This window comes from Callithrix jacchus, chromosome 7, assembly GCF_049354715.1.
Source record: "Callithrix jacchus isolate 240 chromosome 7, calJac240_pri, whole genome shotgun sequence".
NCBI classification, from domain to species: Eukaryota; Metazoa; Chordata; class Mammalia; order Primates; family Cebidae; genus Callithrix; species Callithrix jacchus.
This window is the reverse complement of record NC_133508.1, coordinates 90,230,193-90,252,924: the sequence shown is the minus strand read 5'-3', so window position 1 is coordinate 90,252,924 and position 22,732 is coordinate 90,230,193. Positions and strand designations below refer to the sequence as shown.

Below are 22,732 nucleotides of genomic sequence, written 5' to 3'. Positions count from 1 at the left end.
CTTGGCCCTGACTTCTCTCTGGGTGGGGTGTTGCCCACCAGTACCGCACCAAGACCACTCCGGTTGTCAAGTCCCCCAAGGTGGCACCAGAGGAGGCCCCTCCTCGGCGGATCCTTATCTACGGGGTCCAGGAGGAGAATGGCTCTCATGTGCAGAACTTCGCCTTGGACCTGACCCCGCCACCTGAGATCATTTACAAGTCAGAGCCGGGCACCAGCGATGGCATGAATGTGCTGGGCATTGTCTTCTTCTCTGCCACCATGGGTATGTGCTGCCCACCCACCCAGCAGTGCCCTGCAGCTGCTTCCTCCAATGATCTGAGTAAGCCGGAGTCACCCCATCTTCCAGATCCCCATTCCAGCACTGAGAGCGCCTCCCATCCTCAGCTGGACCGGGTGCTCCTCCCTCAGAACTCCCAGAGAGTCCTCCCAGACCAAGCCTGTGGAGATGCCCTGCCTGCCGCCCCCACTCCTCCACTGAGTTTTCTTGTCAGGGAAAAGACCTCACCGTCCTCCTCTTTTACGAAGAAACTCAGGGCTGACTTTCTTTACCTCATCCTCTGCCTTGGCCTCACCTCCGCATCCTGTCGGGTCTGAGCCTGAGGTCCCCTCCAAGCCTCTTGTTTCCCTTTCCCTGCACCACAGCCTGGGTCAAGGCCATGTGATCTCTCACCTGGTTCCTGTGAAGGCTGCCTAGAAAGCTTCCAGGGCTGTCCCCACTTGTGTCCCACTCAGAGACTGACCATGCTCTGTCCACTGTCCCTGGAAAGGGGCCGAACCCCTAGTGCCGGCTGCAGAGCCCCGTGAGACTTGCCGGGTGCTCTTCTCTGCACAGCTCGCCAGCAGGGTGCTCTTCTCTGCACAGCCCACCAGCAGGGTACTCTTGTCACTCCCCACTCCACTTTTCCCATCTTCAGGGCACTCCCCATAAGGGCCTTGCCCTCAGGAGAGTCCTCCCAGACTAGGCCGAGTGCCCCAGGCTACCCTGCTTGGTTACTCTGTTAGCACCAGACTCCGCTGCAAGGACATCAGTGCTTGCCCTCTGCCCAGCTGTGGGCAGCCCCACGAAGGCAGGCAGGCCTGTCTCCATCCACCCAGAGCCCACCGCTGCCGTGGCTACAGCAGGCACTCAGCAGACCTGGTGGGGAGATGGGTGGATGGCCAGGCGACGATGGGTCATGGAGCTCTTCTCATCTGGGCGGAAATGCCAGGAATGCAGAGGGACCAGGGCCTCGATGACCCAAGTGTGTACAGGACAGTTTCTAAAAGTGCCTCTCAGCACATCTGACAAGCAGTCCCCAAACTCAGCCTCTCTCAGGGCTGGGGACATGGGAAAAGGGCATCTACGGGCAGAGCAAAAGAACCCCACCCAGACCCTTGGACTCAACTCGCTGAGCGTTTGCTGAACATGTGGAACTCTCTGTGCAGGACATTTGTGTGCGTGTACTGAGGTGGTGTGTGGCTTAGTCTGTATACTCATGCCTGCATGTGCCCATGTCTGCCGGTACCTGTGTCCGTGTGCACCTGCGTCCCTGTGTTCCCAAATCAGTGTGTGCCCGTCCTGCCTATGCCTGCGTCTGTGTGTACTTGCGTCTCTGTGTCCCACATCAGCGTGCGCCTGTCCTGCCTATGCCTGCGTCTGTGTGTACTTGTGTCTCTGTGTCCCGCATCAGCGTGTGCCTGTCCTGCCTGTGCCCCCATCTGTGTGTACTTGCGTCTCTGTGTCTTATATCAGCATGCGCCTGTCCTGCCTGTGCCCTCATCTGTGTGTACTTGCGTCTCTGTGTCTTATATCAGCGTGCGCCTGTCCTGCCTGTGCCCTCATCTGTGTGTACTTGCGTCTCTGTGTCCCGCATCAGCGTGTGCCTGTCCTGCCTGTGCCCTCATCTGTGTGTACTTGAGTCTCTGTGTCCCGCATCAGCGTGTGCCTGTCCTGCCTGTGCCCCCATCTATGTGTACTTGCGTCTCTGTGTCCCGCATCAGCGTGCGCCTGTCCTGTCCGTGCCTGTGTGCACTTGCATCTGTGTGTGCTCATGCCTGCGTGTGCCCACTCCTGCTCATGTGTGTCTGTGCCTGTCAGTGCCCACATCTGCTGGTGCCTGCGCCGACTGGTGCCAGTGTCTGCCCACGCGTGTGAGTGAGCACACTTGCACAGCAGGTCCAAGCAGGGCTTTCTTTGGTCCCCTCAACCCAGCCTCCTTTTTCCACCCCGTCCCTGGGATGTGGCTGGTGCTAAGGTCTTGCTGGCCTTGCTGTGAGGGAACTCCCCTCCCCCGCCACACCAGGGTTTCATGCACACTGGCTTCCAGCAGCCAGCTCTTGGATGACCCGGGAAAATCCAAATGGGCTTGAGGAGGGCAGGAAGCCCATGCACAGTGGAGCCTGGGGAGGACGGAGCCAGCAGGGGAATCTGGAACCACATCAGCCAGGCTGCAAGAGGACAGGTAGCCAACCAGGGGTAGGCCCAGGGTCACCTCCAACTCCAGCCTCTCCTGCCCACCTCACCCCATCACCAAGGGGTACCTGCTCCATGGACTGTGTGGCTCAGGCTTCTCAGGACAGGGGAAGAGACCTTCTCTGGGGTCCCACAGAGAGGCCAAGGTTTGAATCCCACCCTGCCTCCCTGGCTGAGCCCTGGCGCCGTGACAGTGGGCCTCATGAGGGCAGCTGCAGAGTGCTCTGCTCCACACGTCAGTCTCACTAGGAGGGAGGACGGCCACTCAGTCCCTGTTTCACGACTGACCTGATGGAGCTCACCCCACAGAACCATCCCCACTCCACCCTTTTCTGGTGTGTGCAAGCTGGAAAGGAAGGCCTTGAATGCCGGGGGGAGGTCCCAGGATCATCAGGAAGGCTTTTAGTCCTCATTCACATTGCTCAGTGTGCATCTAACCTGTGCCAGCTAAGGAGATGCAGCTCTTGCTCTTGCTGAGCTAACCTTCTCATAGAGGAGACGGAAAAAACCCAGACGGTCCTGTTGTAATAGACCCTAAGAGATGAGACACTGAAGAGTAAGTGGGAGTTTACAAAGGGAAGTGGGGATGGCTTCCAAGGCACATGGAGAGCAGGCAGCCGGTGCCTGGGGCATTGTAAACGGCCTACACAAAGGCCCTGAGGCGGTGAAGAGCTGGATTCCTTCCAGAAACTTAAAGAAGGCCGGTGATGCCAGGGCCTAGTGAGATGGGCAGGAACAGAGGGAGGGGGAGGCAGGGTCCACTCAAGCTGGCTGAGACCTGAAACTGGGTAAGGCAGCGGGGGCGTCATGGCCTAAGGGCATGGCAAAGCCAGGCGTGTGCTTGGCAGGGAGTGTTTTATCTTGAGGAGATGGCATTGGCTGCTGCATGGAGGAAGGCGAGGCAGGAGGAAGATGGGAGAGCACTGTGGTGGAGTGGAGGAGAGAGGGAGGAGGAGTGGGGAGGCGGGGGAGGGTTGGAGCATCAGGGCTGCCGGGAAGACAGCCGTGCCAAGACCCATGTGGGCCGAGGGCCTGTCTCTGCTTTGCCACAGTGTGCCTGCACCCTGGCCTGGGGCATCTGTTACATGCTCGTGTGTCCCTGACCTACAGGCATCATGCTGGGCCGCATGGGTGACAGCGGAGCCCCCCTGGTCAGCTTCTGCCAGTGCCTCAATGAGTCAGTCATGAAGATCGTGGCGGTGGCAGTGTGGTAAGCCTCCTCGTTTACCCACCTCACCCTGGCCCGCCCTGGGAGGACGCAGAGAAGACATGGCCCTGCCCTCTGCTCCCCTAGAGTGAGCGGAAAACTGCGCCCAGGCTCAGCCCTGGCCCGGGGCCACCAGAGCTACATGCATTTCCATGGGTCCCCCAGCCCCAGCCAGATCTGGTTCCTGCCCTGGGCCTGCCCCTTCCAGCCTGGTGTAAGAGCTCAGCCTAGCTCTGTTGCAATCCCGGCCTGTTTCTCCATCACATGGAGCCTCATCAGCTCAGCTCTTGGAGAAAGGAAAGCTGGCAGTGAGAACCAGCTCCTATTCCTTGGTCCAGAGTTCAGAGCTCAGGAGCTCAGTGAGGAATGCAGAGGGAAGCCTGCCCACATTCACCGTGTAGGCTGTGGTGTGGCTGGGGCTGAAATGGAGGCCTCCTGAAGGCAGGGCAGGGGAAGGACGAGTGGCAGAGGTTGTCTGGGGCTGCGGTGGTGGAGGTAACAGCATGAAGGATGCCATGTACTGAGCCTGGGCTGGGCACCTTGGCACAGTCTCACTGTCCTCACAGGAGCCCCGGGAGGCTCAGGGAGGAGAAGGCCGTGTAGTGACGAAGGGTGGGGCCGGGGTGGGCCCCCTGCCTGCCTGGTGCCTGAGCCTGACTGCCCTGCCACCCCCAGGTACTTCCCCTTCGGGATTGTATTCCTCATCGCCGGAAAGATCCTGGAGATGGACGACCCCAGGGCCGTCGGCAAGAAGCTGGGCTTCTACTCCATCACCGTGGTGTGCGGGCTGGTGCTTCACGGGCTCTTCATCCTGCCCTTGCTCTACTTCCTCATCACCAAGAAGAACCCCATCGTCTTCATCCGCGGCATCCTGCAGGCCCTGCTCATCGCGCTGGCCACCTCCTCCAGGTAGCCCTGGGGACGGGCAGGACAGTGGGGAGCCGGGAGGGGCTGAGCCCTATTTATCTGTCCAGCCATCATTTGTCCTTTGCCACAGAACCACCAAAGTGCCAGTGTGGCCCACCCCACAAACTCGGGGACAGCTGGTGCTAGGGTGGCAAGACTGATGTGGGGGACTTTTGGCCTCTGTTCAGGCCTCCCCCTCCCCGACAGCCCCAGTCCTCAAGCACACTGAGTCCACATGGGGCAGCTTCCACATGCCAGGGCAGACAGTGCTGTCTGTGGGAAATCACATCAGCAACGCGCTGCAACTGCCTTTTGCCCCACACGGTGCTTCTCCTGGAGCCGCGTCCTGCATTGCTCTAGAGGCTCTGCCTGTCCACTGCTGCTGCGACATCCTGGCTGAGTGCCCTGTCACAACCCAGCGGTGTCGCTAAGATTGACAGGAACTTGAGTCATGGCTCCGTCACTCACTCGCTGTGCCTGGCCACTGCTTTCCTCATGCACAGACTAGGGAAGCTTCCGGCTCACAGGTCTGCTGTGGAGGTTGAGCTCCTCCCTGCCAGGCTGGGCCAGGTGAGCCGGCACTTGGCCTCAAGGATCCCAAACCACAGGCCAGTGCAGAGACCTCAGGAATTTAGAGTTGTGCAAACCACGTCGTTGTTAGAGGGGACAGGAAGGAAGTGGCCACTTATGGAGCATCTGGCCCTGTGAAGGCAGGGTGGCTCTCCCCATAGCGAGTGTCTGAGCTCCACATTAAGGAAGTCGCAGGAATTCAAGCCACATCTTTCTGGCACCGAAGGCCTCACTTTTCCCTCCAGCCCTCACTTGGGCCTCAGCTTCTCCATCTGTAAAATGCCCTGCAGGCCTCTGTCATATGACACCCACACTTGTCAGGACTGAGGAGGAGCAGACCCCAGAAAAGCCCAGAAGCCATTGCCAGGAACATCCTCCTGAGGATAGGGGTTCAGAGGACAGGACCAAGCCCCAAACATGCCAGCTCCCATGCCACAGGCCAAGCTGGCCAGAGCCAGCAGCCCCCTAGCCATCTCCTGCCAGCAGGAACTGCGGCCTCAAGCCCAGCAGGTCTGGGGCTCCTGAGAGGCTCTGGCTAGTAGAACGGGCCTCCCAGGCAGAAGCCCAGGGGAGAGGAAGGCATGGGCCACACCAGCCTGCATTTCAGTCCCAGCACTGCCACTAGGAGCTCTCATGACAAACAGTAACAATAGGGTTGCAGTCACCATTGACTGAGTAGGTCAATGGGCCAGGTGCTGTCCAAGCACAGAGTCTTTTAGTCCTCCTAGTAGCTCTGTGATCCAAGTATTCTGGGGACAAAGATGCTAAAGCACAGGGTTCAGGGCCACTTGGTGGGAGGCTGGAATCTAAGCCCAGGCAGCCTGGCCCAGAGCCTGCTGCTCAGGCCTCCATATCCCTTGGCACAGTAGTGTGACAAGGGTTAGCCCCGTTCTCTGGGTGTCAGCTTCCTCATCTGTAAAAGGGACCCAAACACCTCCCTCATAGGAAGAACCAAGTGGGAGCACAGCGGTGCCTGCGGTCCTTCCCTCCTGCCAAGATAGCACCTCAGGGCAGGAGCACTCCTGGCGGGGTGGCTTCGTGGGGCAGGGTGGCTTCGTGGGGCAGGGTGAGCTTCCCAACAGGGGCACCGGCCATCCTGGAGGAGGGTGCTGGGCAGACACCGGCCCCTCTGCCCGTAGCTCAGCCACACTGCCCATCACCTTCAAGTGCCTGCTGGAGAATAACCACATCGACCGGCGCATCGCACGCTTCGTGCTGCCCGTGGGTGCCACCATCAACATGGACGGCACCGCGCTCTACGAGGCCGTGGCTGCCATCTTCATTGCCCAGGTCAACAACTACGAGCTGGACTTAGGCCAGATCATCACCATCAGGTGCCCCCTGACACTGCACCTGTGTGGATGGGGCGGGGGCTGGGGGCTTTGGGGATTCCTGGGCTCCCAAACCTGAGGGGTCACTGAGGCAAGCAAACCTGGGCTCGGCGCAGCTGGCAGAGGGCCAGGGCCGAGAGCTCCGAGCCTGGAGGACAGGTGGGGAGGGAGGGCATTGCTGGTGGGCACCAGGTAAGCAGAAGCCAGGGACAGGATTCGGAGAGGCTGCTGGTGTGGCAGGAGCTGAGGAAAGGGTGCTGGGGTCGGGCTGAGGCTATGGAGGCCTCCCAGGCCAGCCAAGCACACAGGCCTGATCCTGGAGGCCAGGCCCCAGAGGGAGGTGGGCAGAGCCGCATGGTGGGCAATTAGAGTCCCGGGCAGCTCATAGCAATAGAGCTTCCTGGAACCTATAGAGGCATAGCTCCAGACACAGGTGTTTGCACATTCCCCAGAAGCTCTCCTGAGACTGGGACTGGGGGTGCATGGGGGTGCATGGGGCTGCAGGACTACGAGTAAGGACCTGACCCCAAGAGCTCCCTGGCGCAACATTCCTAACCACCCCTCCCCAAATGGCTGTCCCAGAGGCCCTGACATTCAGCCTCTTCCTTGGAGCCAGACCCTGACAAGGCACCCGCCCTCCTGCTGCTCCTCTTCCCCTCCCCACTCCCTGCAGTATCACAGCCACTGCGGCCAGCATCGGAGCAGCCGGCATCCCCCAGGCCGGGCTGGTCACCATGGTCATCGTGCTCACCTCCGTGGGACTCCCCACCGACGACATCACCCTCATCATTGCCGTTGACTGGGCTCTGTGAGTGGACTTTGTCCCCAGCTCTAGCCCCCTGTGAGGGGCTGGCTTCAAAGGCAGCAGGGATCAGGGTGAGGGGCTGAGTCCCTTCTCCAGGGTAGAAGGCTGGGGTGGGCGAGGCCTCCAGGGGCAGGGTCCTAAGGCGGGAACTCAGCTCTCCAACCTTCCTGAGCAGCCGGCAGGGGCCAGGACCACACGTTCTTCTCACCTTTGAGAGGCTGGAATTAACCCACTTGAGGGTCACTGCTGTACTGACCCTCATCCTCCCTAGTGTCTGTAGGCACTGTGGCAGTGCCCTACTCATCAGCACAGGCCTGGCTGCATAATGGCGATGAAGATGGCAATGAAAATGTGGAACCCAGTCCAAAAACTGTAAAGACCAGGCGTGATGACTCACGCCTATAAATCCCAGCACTTTGGGAGGCCGAGGCAGGAGGATTCCTCAAGCCCAGGAATTCGAGACCAGCCTAGGCAACATAACAAGATCCCCATCTCTACTAAAAGAAAAAAAAAAATTAGCTGGAAGTGGTGATATGTGCCTGTAATCCTACCTACTAGGGCAGCTGAGACACAAGAATCGCTTGAACCCAGGAGATGGAGATTGCAGTGAGCCAAGATGGTGCCACTGCACTCCAGCCTGAGTGACAGAGCAAGACTCCGTCTCAAAAAAAAAAAAAAAAAAACCTATAAAGAATTTCAACACAGAAACAGCAGAGCATTAAACCAAACCTGTCCCTTTTAGCATAAGGACCTGTGGAACCCACAGCCACATGCCAAGAAGCTGCTTCAAAGGGTGGGCTTGGGAGGAGCCAGGAAGCCACCTGGTTGCAGGCTCTGCACGACAGCTGGTCACCAGCCATGCTTTGCTGCAGTGGGTTAAGCACTGCCCTCTTCCAGCTCCCCTTCAAGTGCCCACCACTCACTGCCCTCCTTGGCTCACCAGGGACCGTTTCCGCACCATGATTAACGTGCTGGGTGACGCACTGGCAGCGGGGATCATGGCCCACATATGTCGGAAGGACTTTGCTCGAGACACAGGCACCGAGGTGAGAGCAGTGAGGTCCAGAGGCCATCAGGAGGGTGGAGTCAGGTGGGGTGGGCAGGACACCAGCTCTTTACCAACCAGCTGGGCAGCCTCCAGCCAATCCCTCCCTCCATGCCTCTGGGCCTCTGCTTCCTCATCTGTTACAGGGTGACTAATTCCTCTAACATCTATTTATTGAGCACCCACTGTGGCTGGCGATGATATAGACACAGGAGGAACAGGGGAACAAAATGTGAGAAGATTCCCTGCCCTCGTGGAACTTACACTCCAGTGTAGGGATGGCCTGTCCAGTTTAGCAACAATGTGAATACTGGTAGGTCTGTGCAGGCTGTATGGGCTTTAGGCTCCTTCTGTGGGCAAATGGAGAAAGCTGTCCCCACGTCATGGGGAAGAAAGCTGAGGTCAAGCAGAGGAGCCACTGATTCCCCAGCTGGACCCTGTGGATCAAGTCCCCTCCTCTACTAAGGCAGCTCCAGTGGGAGGCAGGACAGCTTAGGAACAGGAGCCCAGGGAGACCCTGCAGCCTGCCGAGGCCACACAGCATGTCTGTGGGAAAATCCATCTCGTGGTTCCTAGCCCTGAGCTCATTCTGCTGCACTGACCCTCAGTCCTTCCTAGTATCTAACCTCAGCCCTTCCTGATGCTGCCAAGGCCTGTTTCCCTTCACCAGAAACTGCTGCCCCGAGAGACCAAGCCAGTGAGCCTCCAAGAGATCGTGGCAGCCCAGCAGAATGGCTGCGTGAAGAGCGTGGCTGAGGCCTCAGAGCTCACCCTGGGCCCCACCTGCCCCCACCACGTCCCCGTTCAAGTGGAACAGGATGAGGAGCCGGCCGCTGCGCATCTGGACCACTGCACCATCCAGATCAGCGAGCTGGAGACCAATGTCTGAGCCTGCGGTGTAGGGGACAGGGTCCTGCGGCAGGAACTCAGCTCTCCAACCCTCCTGAGCGGCCGGCAGCGGCCAGGACCACATATTCTCACTCTTGAGAGCCTGGAATTAACCCCACTTGATGGAAAATGGAGTCTCAAAGAAGGGAAAGGCAGCATGGGGGAGCCCCAACCAGGGCGTGATGGGCCCAGCACTGCCCGAGGCCTCACTGTGACAGTTTCCCCATGTGAGCCCAGTGAGGGTGGCAGGCAGGGGTTATCCTGCCCCACTTTCTAGATGACAGAGTTGAGGTTCTGAGAGCTGAAAACACTTGTCCAAGGTCTCACGTTAAGGTCAAGACACTAACTCAAGTCTTTCAAGCCCCGCCTCTCCTCTTGGAGGACAGGGCAGCCTGTAGCTATGTCCAGTCCCAGGCCCCACCCCATAACAGGTGGCCTCAGCCACACAGCTCTCCCTGCAGGGAGCAGCCCAGGGCCCAGCCCCGCTGCCTTCCCCAGGCCACAATGTGTCCACCCTCCTGTCCTGCCACTTGTCTCTTGCAAAACTCCTTGGATGTGGAGGTGGATGTCTTTACTAGAACTGAAAGTCCCCCTCGACACATCCAGGCCAGCCTCCCACGGGATGCGTGGGCAAGCCATGACTCCAGGAGGGAGGAGTACCTGGGAGTACCTGGGAGTACCTGGGACATGCTGGCAGAGCTGCCAGTGGGGCCCTGGTGTCAGAATTCCCCAAAGGCCTGTGTGGCCAAGTGGAGTCGGGTTTTTTATTCCTTTCTGTGTTTGCAAATTCACTGATAACTAAATAAAGGTGTTTTGTTTTTCACTTCTTGTGGGCTCCAACACCGTATGCTAGCCAGCAAATACGATAATAGCTACTGTGCTAATGAATACAGGCAGCCAGAGTGCAGACAGGCCTGTCTGGGCAGCTGGGGTATGGACAGGTCTGTGCAGGTGGCGAGAATCTAACAAGCTTGACCGTGTAGCTGGAGTGCAGACAGGTCTGTCCAGGCTGCCAGTGTGTGGACAGGCCTGTGTGGGCAGCCAGAGTGCAGAGGAGCCTGTCCCGGTGACCACAGTAAGGACAGGCCTGTCTGAGCTGTCACATGCAGAAGACAGTACAAGCAGCCCACCCAGGAGCCTGTCTCAACAACCGCAGGGCGGCTGGGCATCGTCCAGTGTGGACAGATCTCTCTGTCCTGGCCTAGACTCTGCTCTGCAGGCAGGGCCTTGAGATCGATTGGTCCCCAGAGAAGCATCAGATTTTCTTCCCAGTCTGGCTCCCTGTGGTGAATGCTTTGCTTTAGAGAGGGGTGTGCCCAGGGACATTTCCAGATGGTCTCCCTCTTTCTTCCACCCCAGGCTGCCTTCAGGAGGCCTGCAGGGCACACAGAAGGGCCCTGACCTCACAGCCTGTTCCAGACATGCCTTGGGGAGAAGACACAGCTCTGGGGTCTGGAGGGGCTTGCACCATGGTGCCCATGAAGGCACTAAGGCCCCAGGAAGGGACAGACCTCTCCCGGGTCACTCAATGTCAGGAGGGCACCTGCTTCCAGCACCCCACTCCCAAACTCCTTCCACCTTCCTCTCAGGGGTGGAGTCTGAGGAGTCTGGGAAGAGCGGGACCCCAGGACACCACCTTTCACTGCAGGGCTGGGGGCCCTCCATGAGAGCATCCATCCTTCGCTGAGGCCTCCCCACCTGGGAGAGGTCAGATGTCATGCAATCGGTCATCCGACCTTCATGCGGATAGGCTTAAGCAGTCCCTTCTTGGTGTCACATCTCTAAGACCCCTTGAGCAATTGAGTCTGTCCCAACACAAGGCAGGAGCCTGTTCTTTAGTGGACTTGATGGGAGCATACTCAGACACCTCCAGCAGCAGGTCACTACTTCCAGGGCACCTCAACCCACTGTGGGGCAGCTCTGCCCATCGGAAGTTCTTCTTAGCTCAGAGCTGGGTACCACCTCCCTGTGGCTTCCTCTCCCAGTCCCAGCTCTGCCCCCACTGGCATGGGGAGCACACAGGGCACATCTGTGAGCTCTTTCCTGGGAAGGTCTGCAGAGACCTGGCCCCCAAGTTGGCTGTGTTCCAACTCCAGGCCTACCTCCAGTCCCTTGCTCTCCTCTAAGGCACGGGACCCACTGGTAATGCCCCTCAGTGCAAAGGTGAGCCATGACCCTTAGGCTCACCTTAGGCTCACCAAAGGTGAGCCCTTAATAGGCCCAAAGCCCAGGAGGTCCTTTGCTTGGATGCTCCACCTCTGGGAGTACTCACAGGCCATGTGTGCAGATTCAGGCCTCACCTACTATACCCCAGTGGGCCATCTGCACACAGCTCCAGGCCCCTCACCTGAGGCTATGCCCTGTCTCCCAGGATCCCTGCCTATGCAGCTACTCTGGAGGCCCTGAGAACTGGACTTTCCACTGATGCCTGCTGGTCTGGCCAGGGCGCTGAGGGGCTTGTATCCTGCCCCCTCCACCCGGCACCAGCCCAGCACCTGGCAGGAAGCACACACAGACACAGCCACAGGCTGCAGGGACAGGGATAATGCTTTTATATTAGTTTTTCTATAACAAGAAAAATCAGCTTTGAGATTTTTATCATTTTTTTCCTTAGAAAAGAATAAAAAACAAAGGCACCCAGAACTTCCCCCACAGGCCTGAAGAACAAAGGTGTCTCCTGGGTGCAGCTGGGCCCTTCCCCCGCCTTCTGGCTCAGCCCAGCCCCATGGCCTCCACTTCACTCCTGCACCAAGGCCCCAGCAGCACCCATGGGGCCCTCCTGTCCTTCCTCCTCAGGGCTTGCCCATCGGAAAAGTGCCTGTGTCCTGCCAGGGTGTAGCTGGGGGAGGGCTCTTGGCAGAGTGACTGCCTAGCACCGGCAGGAGCAGCATGGGCCAGGCAAGGCCAGCAGTCCTGAAGGTTCCTGTCCCCAAAGAGTGGGAAAGGAAAAAAAGCCAGCTTTTGTGAGTTCCAGAGGGTGGCAGGCACCTGGCCACAGAGCATGGAGATACCCTTGTGTCTTCTCCAGGGAATGGACGGACAGATGGACGGGGCAGACGGTGAGCTGCTATAGCTTGTTCTGGCTGGGGCAAGAGCTGTCTGTGGCACAGGCTTTGGAGGGCTGTTTGCACATGATTGTGTGTGTGTGTGTGTGTGTGTGTGTGTGTGTGTGTGTGTTGTGTAGCACACGCATAGACATGTCAGCAGCAGGAGGCATCCAGCACCTGTGTGTGCCAGGGCAGGGGCAGACCCTTCCCTGCATGATTGAGAGGGCATGAGAGGGCATGGCAGCAGTAGTGGGTATGGGGCAGAGACTGGTGGTTTGGAGGGCAATGTGTAACTGGCTGTGTGGCTGAGCTGGGCATGTGAGGTTGTGACGTGCTGTCTGCACATGTCTGGCCGTGGGACACGCTGTGGGAGGGGTGGGGATATGAGATTGTGTCGGCCTGTGTCGTGTGGGATGCCCCATGCTTGCAGCTGGGTGTATCTGTGTGAGCACAGCAGAGTGGGGGGCTCTTGGGCACAGGTGTGTACTGCAGCAAGGAGTCCGGCGGTCCATCGTCCTGCAGAACACATAAAAGAGTCAGGGGCCAGCTTGGGGCAGGTCCACCAGCCACAGGAAGCTGTGGGAGGCTACTGAGGGGAGCCCTGCTGTAGGCGGCTCTGGAAAGGCTGGGCTACTATGAGTAGGGAGGGAGCCCAGAACCAGTGGGGTGCTCATGCCAGAAGGCGTTTGGGTCCCACCGGCCATTCCCCAGAGCCTCTCCCAGAGCCCCACTCAGTTGACCTGAGAAGGGGCAGATTCTCACCCAGGACTCTCATTACAGGACTCACAGCCCCCCTCATGAGGGCTGTGGTATCCTCACTGAATGGCCAGTCCCCTGTCACTGGCCCCAACTCTGTGTGAGGACAATGCCTGGGAGAAACGGCTCCACCTTCATCTTCCTGGGCCCTGGGAGCTCAGGAAGGTGACCCCTAAGCTCGGCCTCCTGCCAGCCCCGCCCCCGCATGCACACTTCTCTCATCATCAACATGCACCCCTCTCCCAGCTCCCTCTGTCACCCACCTGAGGGTCCCTCAGCAGCCACCTCTGGCTCCTCTTTGCCCCAGGCCCTACCTCAGTCAACACTCACCAGTGGCCCTGAAGCCCCTCTCATGGTAGCCCCGGCCCTGTGGCCCCCAGCCTGGCTCACTCATCCACACCCCTCCTCTCCTCTCTCCTCTGACCACACAGCCACTCCAGGCTCCCCTCCAACATCCTCCTCTGAGTCCAGCCTGTCAGCCCTCCTGCCTGCACCTCCCCAACCCAGCCTGACCCCGGGACCCAGGCCTACAGCCAGCCTACAGCCAATACCCTCCCTTATTCCTTGCTCTCCTGTCCTGCACACTGGGCTGAAAACCCAGCTGGGGATGGATCCAGCTGTCCGCCTTCACACCTGTGGTCTGCGAAGCATGGCTTCACATCAGCCACCAAGCCACCAACCTGCCTGTGACTGCAGCCACCCTGCCCTCTGTCCCTCCTGCTAAAGCCAGCAACTTCTACCATTCCCACAGGGGCCCTCACGCCCCGCTCCTTCCTACATCAGTAACTCCCCCTCCCGGCCTGCCTCTTCCTACCAGCACCCCTCAGTTAAGCAGATGCGTGTATGGAAGATGCATCTTTCCAGAGCCCCCACTCAGGTCTCCCCTTGAGAGGCCTTTGCTTCCTGTGCAGTTCAGAAAATGAGCCCTTCTTGAACATCATACCCCATTCCCACCTGTGCCCTCTCTCATCTCTCACAGCCAAACTGCTCCAAAGGCTCATCTACAGTGCCTGGACCCACCTCCTTTCCAGCTGCTCTCCTCACCCCCAGCTTCCCCTTCGGCTACAAAGTCACAGACAACCTCCTGGTGGAAAAATCCAATCCAAATCTCTGCGGTGCTCAGCTCCCTCCACCCCTCAGCAGCACTGACATGGCCAAGTCCCCGCTTCTAGAGACGTCTGTACATGCACATATTGTGTGCACATATTGTGTGCATGTGTGTGTGTGCAGATGTGCAGGTAAGGGCTGCGTGTGCACATACGCATGGCTGTTTTATGTGCATGTACTCACATGCATGTACACATGTGTGTGCATGTATATGGTCTAGGCCTGCAAATGTGTCATGGAGTACAAGAATGCATGTGTCTCTATGTGCATGTGTGTGGTGTGTGTTCTGCCTTCCGTGGTTTGTGGATATGTGTACATGTTTAGACATGCGTGCACATGAATGTATGTGTGTTGGTGCATACATGTGTATTTGTGTGCATGCGCACATGTGTGTCTGTGTTACATACATGTGTAAATGCCCTCTGTCCATGGCAGTGGGGTTGTCCCACCTGCTTTCCTAACTGCTCTGTCTCAGTCTCCTCTCCCGCTTTGCCTGCCCGCCTCACTCACTCTCCTACGGCAGCTTCCCCAGCCCCTGCGGCTTCAGTGACTGCTTCAAGGCTGACAATGCATGGATCGGTCTTTCCAGACCAGACCTCACTCCTGAGCCCAGACGCACATGTCCAGTGCCCCCCAGGCACTCCCATAATAGCACCTTCACTCTGGGTGAGAATTTTCTGGAAATTGTGGGCCTCCTGTAGGCCTCAACCTTTCACCCTGGGACTGGTATGTCCCAAGTGCTCTTATAAATTTGCAAAATGGGCAGATGAAGCAGAGAACAGAGTGAAGCACGGCCAGAAAGACCCTACACCCAGGTCAGGAACAGGAAAGTACGGTGAGCAGAGGTGAGGGCTGCCCCACACAGGCCACGTACCTAGGTCAGATCTGCGTCACCTTGTCACTATCTTGTTTCCTCTTCCTCTTCCTCCTCTTCCTCCTCCTCCTCCTCTTCCTTCCCCAAGCGGCCACGGTCCTTGGAAACGTCACCAAACTCAAAGTTGCCTTCAATGTCCAAGACCTGCAGGTGCTTCAGCCTCCGGAAGGCGCTGTCCACCACAGAGCCCACGGCCAGCTTATTAAACCTGTGCCAGAATCGAGGTGGAGTCAGTGCCAGGAGCCCAACCCCCAAGGAACCCTCCCTTACCCCAACTGCCCTCTCCACAAGGTAACGGGGGAGGGAACAGCCCTCCCGCAAAGTGATGCAGCAGGCAGGAAAGGCCAGGGGCTGAGAGGTGGGGAGCATGATGGAAGGTACAGGCCAGTCAGGTAGCCACAGCTTGGGGTGGGGCTGGCACTGGGCCAGTCTCTGCAAAGTGAGGGGTCTCTCTCTGGGCACACTTTCACTGCTATTTTGGAAGCCACATCTTTGGGAGCTGTCTCTATGCCATCCCTGGCATTAACCCCAAGGCCTGAGGCTCCCAGGCTGTGGTAGCCAGGGGTCACCGCAGTGCCTGAGGTGGAGTGGCACACAGGCAAGGCCAGCACTGAGGTGGGCTAGGGCCACACTCAGGGATGGGGAGGTGGAAGCTGTGGCTCTGATCTCTGGCCCTTCAATGCACTTCAGCTCCCCTGCAGATGCCCGAGGCACATGTCATGCCACCCTGATGTCATCGAGCCCCAGACCTTCTGGGCCACCAAGCTCCTGGGAGCACAGATTGCTCTTTTTTGCTCTGTCTTCTTCTCTCTGATTTGGGGGCAGGGACAGTGGGAAGTGCTGGGAAGAACCACCCTGGCTCTGCTGCATGGAAGCCCCTCATATCCTTGGGAGCCGCATGTCCTGAATCCCTCCAAACCCCCATCCCTTAGCCCCAGAACCCAGGGAGGACCTGAGCATCTTGCTGAGTGTGAGGCCCGGGCCCAGCCTGGATGGCCGCAGACACAGCAGTCACCTGTGCTCTGGGGGCCTCAGCTCTCCCAGGTGTAAACTAGGAAGATGCTGTCTGACGTCCTTTCTGCCACAGCAACATTCACAACACCCATGTGCACTGGTTTTTAACGTTTCCAAAACCCTTTTACAAACCCAGGAACCATATCAGGCCTGGGCAGGACTTAACCCTTGAGAGCTGAGCCGTGGTTACAGTCAGCAGTGGAGCCAAGCTGTTCCCACGTGCCTCAACTGTCCCGCTGGAGCTGGGGTCCCCCCGCCCCAGGGATATATACAGGGTCGAGAGTGGCCTCCTACCTGAGAAAGATCCCCTTGAGGTTGGGTGTGGAGTCGAAGGCATTGGCAGGCACTGCATTAATCTTGTTGTTCTGCAGGTACAGGTACTCAAGTGACTCGGGGAGCCCCTGGGGGATCTCTGTGAGCTGATTCCCGGCGATGTCCAGCAGCTGCAGGGGCGACCAAGGGAGTCAGGGACTCCCACCTGTGCAAAGCACTTAACAGCTTACAAAACTCCCACCAAGCCCCCAGCCTATCTAAATCTAACGATAACCCCATGTGGAGCAGGGGGAGTCTATCACTATGCCCACTTCCCAGATGTCGAAACAGAGGCTCAGAGAGGTTAAGTGACCTTTCCAAGGTCATATAGCCTGTAAAAGGCTGTAGCTAGGTGCACCTGACTCCCAACCCTTATTCTAATTGATGCATGTCCTACCCAGCTTCTTGTGCCTTCTCACATAAACTCACAGCCAAGATATTTGGGTGTCACCGTCCTACCTCCTGACACCCTTATCATTCCCATTAGACTTTGTCATTCCCAAAGACCTCAAATAGGCAGAACCCAGGGATCCTCCAGACTCTGAATCTCACCCCACTGGCCCTGGATGGGGGCAGTGGGAGGTGCACTGGTGGGACTGCTCACTTATGGACCTCAGGGGCCATATGTTCAGAGGCCAGAAGCAAGGGGGTGAGACCCACAGCAACCGCGGCACAACAGCCAGGCCCCAGGCCCTTCTGTCTCAGATCATTACATGCCTGGAGTCCAGGGGTGGGCAGTCAGGGAAGTGGGCTCTAACAGGGAGCCGCTGGAGCCTGGTGCCACCCTACCCTTCCTCCCAGGTGTTTCCTTTTTTAAAAAATTTGAGACAGGGTCTTGCTCTGTCATCCAGGCTTGAGTGCAATGGTGCAATCATAGCTCGCTGTCAGTTCCGTCTTCCCTAGGCTCAAGTGATCCTCCTCCTCAGCCTCCTGGGGTAGCTGGGAATACAGGTGTGTTCCCAGGCTATTTTTTTAATTTGTTTTTTGTAGATATGGGGTCTCACTATGCTGCCCAGGCAGGCCTTGATCTCCTAGGTTCAAGCAGTCCTCCTGACTCAGCCACCCTAAGTGCTGTGATTACAGGCATGAGCCAGCATACAGAGTGGATTTCTCTTTGCACCCACACTGGTTGAGTTGGAGGTTTTGCTTGTTACCATATTGAACCATGTACCCAGACATCCCTGCCTAACTCTGACCGTATGGCCACAGCAGCCACATCCACTGGCCAGCCCCAGAAAGCATGAGTAGATTCCCACCACTAGCCCTCTGCAGACTGGTGAGGTGGGCCCACAGGCTGTCCCCCTCTGTCCCCATCCCGAAGCCCAACCTTCTCCACATACCTACTCCTGTGCCTGCAAGGGAGTGAGCTTGACTCTCCCATGCACACCCCACTAGTCCTCCTGAACCTGGGGCCCCTACCTGCAGCCATGACCTTCCTTACCTCCACAGCCCTTCTCAAACCTGTTATCTGCAGGTGGTGAGCTCAGCTTAGCCAGACCAGCTGTACTCTGTCCCTCGCTCTTGTACCTGCAGGTGGGCTGGGCTGACCCTGGCACACCAGCACCCTCTGCATGGCCCACCTCCTACCTACCCTAAGGCCTAGCTTTGCCCTAGCTGGCATCCCCAGCAGATACCTGAGGGTGAATGAGCTCAGCCTGGCCATACCTGAGGAACCTCCCTCACCACCCAGCCTTTCTCCTCACCCATCAGACGGGTGGGCTCAGGACAGCCATGCCAGTACCCCCCTCCACGGACATGGCCCAGCTCCCTCCCTTCCCCTTACCTGCAGACCGGCAAGGTCCACCCAGGCGCGGGGGCCCAGGGCCCGGCTGCGCAGTCGGTTGCTAGTGAGGTACAGCTCACGCAGCTGGGCCATGCCCGCCAGTGCCCCTCGTGCCAGGGCGGCCAGCTCATTGCGCTTGACCTTCAGCACATGCACATTGCGAGGCAGCCCAGGTGGCAGCGTGTGCAGCCGGTTGCCGGACAGGTCCAGCGAGCGCAGCAGGCGCAGCTTGCGGAAGGCATCGCGGTGCATCTGCGGGCTGGTGATGCGGTTGTAGCTGAGGTTGAGCTCCTCCAGGAAGTAGGTGGTGGCAAAGTCTTCGCGGCCAATGCCTGTGATCTGGTTGTGCAGGATCATGAGGGTGCGCACGCGGCGAGGCAGGCCGCTGGGTACACGCTCCAGCGCGTTGTTGTACAGGTGCACTGTGTGCAGCCGCTTGAGGCCCTGGAAGGCCAGCGGGTGGATGCCCTGCGCCCGCAGCTGGTTGCTGTGCAGCAGCAGGTACTCCAGGCTGCGGATGGGGGTCAGCACATCCGCATCCACACTCCGGATGGCGTTCTTCTCCAAGTGCAGCAGCACCAGGCTGCGGGGCAGCCCTGCCGGGACCCGAGACAGGTTGTTGCTGGACAGATCCAGGTACTCCAGGCTGGAGAGCTTCCTGGGGCAGGGAGGGAATCAGGATGGTTGGCAGGAGCTCCACCACGATTCCCAAGAGAAGTGGCTGGGGATTTGCCACTAGTTCCTCCCAGCTCTGCCACTCACTGACTGCAGGCCTCAGTCCTTGCTCCTTGGGTTGACTCAATGATATTCTGGTGTAGGAACCATCTGGCATTTTCTAACACACAGGCGTTAACTTGAAGACCACTGTTTAACCTTTTGTTAGCCTTTTGTGGCTACCCTAGTCCCTTATAAAAATGAAAATGCATTTGCCTTCAACAAGAATGTCTGAGTCTCTATTTCATACCAAGAAGCTTAGCCTCGGCCAGTGCTTCTTATAGGTAAGGAATCTTGACAGGCCTTATGTATACACAGTACTTGTTCCCAGGGACAGAAATGTCAACAGAGGCACAAGGCTTAAAGTTCCTTCTCCAGGAAAGGTGGGCAGGGATTTGTGCGAGGGGCTGGGCTGGGTGGTTGGCCCTGAAGGAGCTTCCCAGGCCCCACGGTCACACCAAGGACGTGGCGAGACGAGGACTCACCAGAAGGTCTCGTTGTCCAGGCCCTCGTCGGTCAGGTAGTTGTTCTGCAGGTACAGCTCTCGCAGGCTGCTCAGCTCACTGAAGGCCCCCGGGGGGATCTTCTCCAGCTTGTTGTTCTGGGGCATGGAGGGGAAGGGAGGAGAGTGTGAGGGAGGGCCGAGGGCAGGGTCAGGGCCTCCGGATGAGGTGTGGAGAGGATTGTAGGAAGCCACCAGGAAGGGGCTCAGACCTGAAGCACCCCAGCGGTGGTGCCGCCAACACCACACACAACCCACTGGCCAGGTGCCCGGGTTTCTGCCCACTTCTCCGCAGCGGGCTCCTTGCTCTCAGCCCCATGGCCCCACTTGGGCAGCACCTGTGTCCCTGTGGGCCTGGGCTCTTTCCCTGCAGGCCCCTGCTCCAGTGCCCTGGCTGTGGGGTCTGCTGTGCCCCTCCTTACCCCCTCCCCTGCCCACCTTCAGGTGCAGCTTGTACAGGGCAGGTGGCAGGTGCTTGGGCACGTGGCGCAGGAAGTTGCTGGACAGGATGAGGACCTCGACGTTGCTGGAGCCGTTGAACATGTTGTCCGGCAGCCCGGCGTCCGCCAGCTTGTTGTTGTGCAGGTACACAGACCTGGGGGCCGAGGCACAGGTCCTCACCCCACTTGGTCCCCTGGCCCTGTGCCAGCTTACCTGGTGAGCCTCCAAACCCTTTCCCAGGCTGAGCCTGGGACCCAGGGTGCTCTCCTTCCACCCAAACCCAAGGGAACAGAGTTAGAAGCACCTCAGATATTGCCTACACAGCTGACAGAACTAAGGACCAGAAGGGCAGTGCCCTACCACAGGTGGTCATGTAAGTTAGTGGGAGAAACAGGATTTCCTGGCCCCTGGACAAGGCTCCTCCACACCTTTCAAAGTCTCAGTTGACCCCTGACTTGTTCAGCTCTGGAGTCCTTGCCTGCCTCGCGGTTCCTCCATCCCTACCTGTCAACCCCACATAGCCTGGCTCTGAGTTCCTAGGACTTCCTAAAAACAGGGCCCACCTCTGCCTGCCTCTTTGGCTCTGGTGCCAGCACAGGGTGTGCCTGAGAGGAGGTGACCCTCATCCATTCAGCAAATATGTAATGAATATATTATGTTACATATTAAATATAGATATATACATATACTAGGTGTATAAATAAACATATATACGAGGGGCCGGGGTTGTTCTAGACTGAAGGCACAACAGGGGACGTGGTCCTGCCCTCAGGGAGCTAACATACTAGAAGGAGGGAAGACAAGGAACAAGGGTCATCTGTGACAGCTCAGTCATGCTGTGAGGCCTCTCTGGTGCCTCTGTGGGATGGGGCCATGCACAGTGGCCCTGGGTCCTCAGACAGATGGAGAGAGTCAGTGAGATGGCAGACACAGGGTCAGAAGGGCGCTGGGGTTGTCCAGCCCCCAGTCAGTCCTAGAGGTGGCTCCCCTGCAGCCCCCACCCCACCCTCGCCGCCCTGCTCTCTCATGCACCTATGCTGGGGGCACTGGCTCCTCCGAACACAGCTCAGCAAAGGGCAGTTCTGCTTTTGAAAGATGCTCCCCTCCCCCAGGGCTGGGAAAGCAGGGATACCTTCACTGGTTCCCCACAATTCCTGTAGACAACACGCTGTCCTCCCCTCCCGGCTGGAGTCATCCTCCTCCGTTAGTTAGGACCCCTGGGTGTCCCTCCGCCACAGCCCTGAGCACCAGGCATCCTCTAGGCCTGCCTCTGCCTCACACAGGATGGCAGCCGCCACCGAGCCCCTCCCCTTGCCCCGGCCCGAGCCCACACCACCCCCCACCTCTGACCTCAGGTTTGGCTTCTGGCCAAAGGTGAGCCCATAGATCTTGGTGAGATAGTTGGCAGCAAAGTCCACACTGATCAGGGCATTTGGCAGGAAGCGGGGTGCCAAGGTCAGCTGGGAAGGAAAGAGTTAGGCCAAAAGAGCAATGGAGGGGCAGAGGCCAGCTCTGGGTTCCGTTGCTTGCTGCCCACCTGGGCCCCCTCACTGTGTCTCCTCGTAGTAACCAGGCCATCTTTCTCAAATTGAAACCTGTCCCACCCCCCTGCAAAAACGAAACCAAAACCTCTCTGGCTCTCCTCAGCACTCAACTTGGCATTCAAGGCCCTCGGGACTTGTCCCGTGCCCCACCCGTCCTCCTGGGTTCATCTCGGGTGGATAAGGGGTAGAAGTCGGTGTAAGCCAAAAGGCTGAGAAGAGATTAGTGTGACTTTAAAGTTGCCCTGGCTGATCCGAGAATGCGGGGAAAGTGAGGAGGCATCCAGGTGAGGGATGGGGGCCAGTGTGGTAGAAGCTGAGGACCTCAGCGGGACTGGACGTGGTGAGGAAGCTCAGGGCCCGGAGGCACCATTTGTGGCTTGGACCAGTGGGGCCATAGGTGGCTGGAGATGCCCCTTATGGAGCTGGGAAGACAGAGGAGGATTGGGTCTGGGTCTGGGGGCTGTGGGCAGGAGCTGTAGCTTCCTTCCAAGGGACGTCTGGGGAAATGTCAAGGAGGCAGCAGACCTTTGAGTCTCAAGCCCAAGGGGTAGAGAGAGTTGGAGACAGCCACTGGCTATGGCCATGATGCAGATGGGAGACAGAGTCTGGGAGGGCACAGGTCACCTCCAGAGAGTTCAGAGAGAGGAGGGGCTGGGACAGAGCTCTGCAGCACACCAAATATTTTGAGCTTGAGTACGTTTGTGCCTTCACTCATGACATCCCTTCTACTGCCCACTCTGGGGCACCTGCCTAGAATCCTATTACCCTCCATGGCCCTGCTCAAATGTTATCTCCTCCAGGAAGCCCTCCAGTTATGCCTTCCCCAGTGGGGATAAGTTCTTCCCCCTCTACGATCCTGTGGGCTTTGGCTTCTGTCTTCATTACCTGACACATTCTGATGCCCTGAGTTACAGGTATGGGGTCCGTGCCCCCCCGCAACCCCAGACCTAGGGCCATGTCTGAGCAGCAACAGGGACCCAGCAGCCAGTCCAGAAAGGCCCTGGTGAAAATTGATGGAACTCAGGGAAGACAATGCCTGGAGGACGTGGCAGCATACCCCCCACCCTGCCTCGAGCACCTCACCTTGTTATTGGCCAAGTACAGGTAATTGAGGTTGATCAGATGCTCAAACGCCTTCTCTGGGAGCCCTTCAAAGGACAGGCATCGGTCAGAGCCCTGGATGAAGGAGACGCTACAGGGAAGCACAGCAAGCACCCACCCTCCTCTCCCACCCACCCGCCAGTACTGGGGAGGCAGAGGCAGCTCAGATCACCTCCCAAGCAGTCAGGGTGGGAGGCCTGCCCAGCCCTGTTCTTTCTCCTTGCTCACACGAGCCCAAGTTCAGAGGAGCAGGCAGTTTTTGTCTACTGAGGGACCAACTCCCTGCTCCGGGTGGGGATGACCCCTGGAGAGGTCAGGCCAGCAGCAGAGC

General features: G+C 58.3%; 2 protein-coding genes across 8 annotated transcripts in view; one reads left to right on the top strand and one right to left on the bottom strand.

The window, feature by feature from the left end:
* The window catches only part of SLC1A7 (solute carrier family 1 member 7), a 48,927-nt gene extending 38,898 nt beyond the window's left edge, over nt 1-10,029 (top strand). Inside the window, exons 5-11 of one of the 2 annotated variants that reach the window (XM_035251512.3) lie at nt 42-264; nt 3,565-3,664; nt 4,337-4,570; nt 6,277-6,471; nt 7,142-7,276; nt 8,217-8,319; nt 8,989-10,029. In XM_035251512.3, coding sequence (XP_035107403.1) covers nt 42-264; nt 3,565-3,664; nt 4,337-4,570; nt 6,277-6,471; nt 7,142-7,276; nt 8,217-8,319; nt 8,989-9,207 — 1,209 coding nt within the window. In that variant the 3' untranslated portion in view covers nt 9,208-10,029. Of the gene's footprint in view, nt 1-41; nt 265-3,564; nt 3,665-4,336; nt 4,571-6,276; nt 6,472-7,141; nt 7,277-8,216; nt 8,320-8,464 lie in introns of both variants that reach the window. The other variant, XM_054236242.2, reaches the window with a different exon arrangement.
* Nucleotides 1-22,732, bottom strand: part of PODN (podocan) — a 51,447-nt gene that overhangs the window by 4,569 nt on the left and 24,146 nt on the right. For 3 of the 6 annotated variants that reach the window (XM_035251509.3, XM_035251510.3, XM_002750838.6), the window contains exons 4-11: nt 22,384-22,448; nt 21,107-21,216; nt 19,754-19,910; nt 19,299-19,414; nt 18,100-18,757; nt 16,299-16,447; nt 14,991-15,198; nt 11,742-12,769 (exon numbers count right to left, since the gene is read on the bottom strand). In XM_035251509.3, the coding sequence (XP_035107400.1) occupies nt 15,018-15,198; nt 16,299-16,447; nt 18,100-18,757; nt 19,299-19,414; nt 19,754-19,910; nt 21,107-21,216; nt 22,384-22,448 (1,436 nt within the window). In that variant the 3' untranslated portion in view covers nt 11,742-12,769; nt 14,991-15,017. Of the gene's footprint in view, nt 1-11,741; nt 12,770-14,990; nt 15,199-16,298; nt 16,483-18,099; nt 18,758-19,298; nt 19,415-19,753; nt 19,911-21,106; nt 21,217-22,383; nt 22,449-22,732 lie in introns of those variants that run through there. The other 3 variants (XR_621781.5, XR_013520079.1, XM_078331846.1) reach the window with 3 other exon arrangements.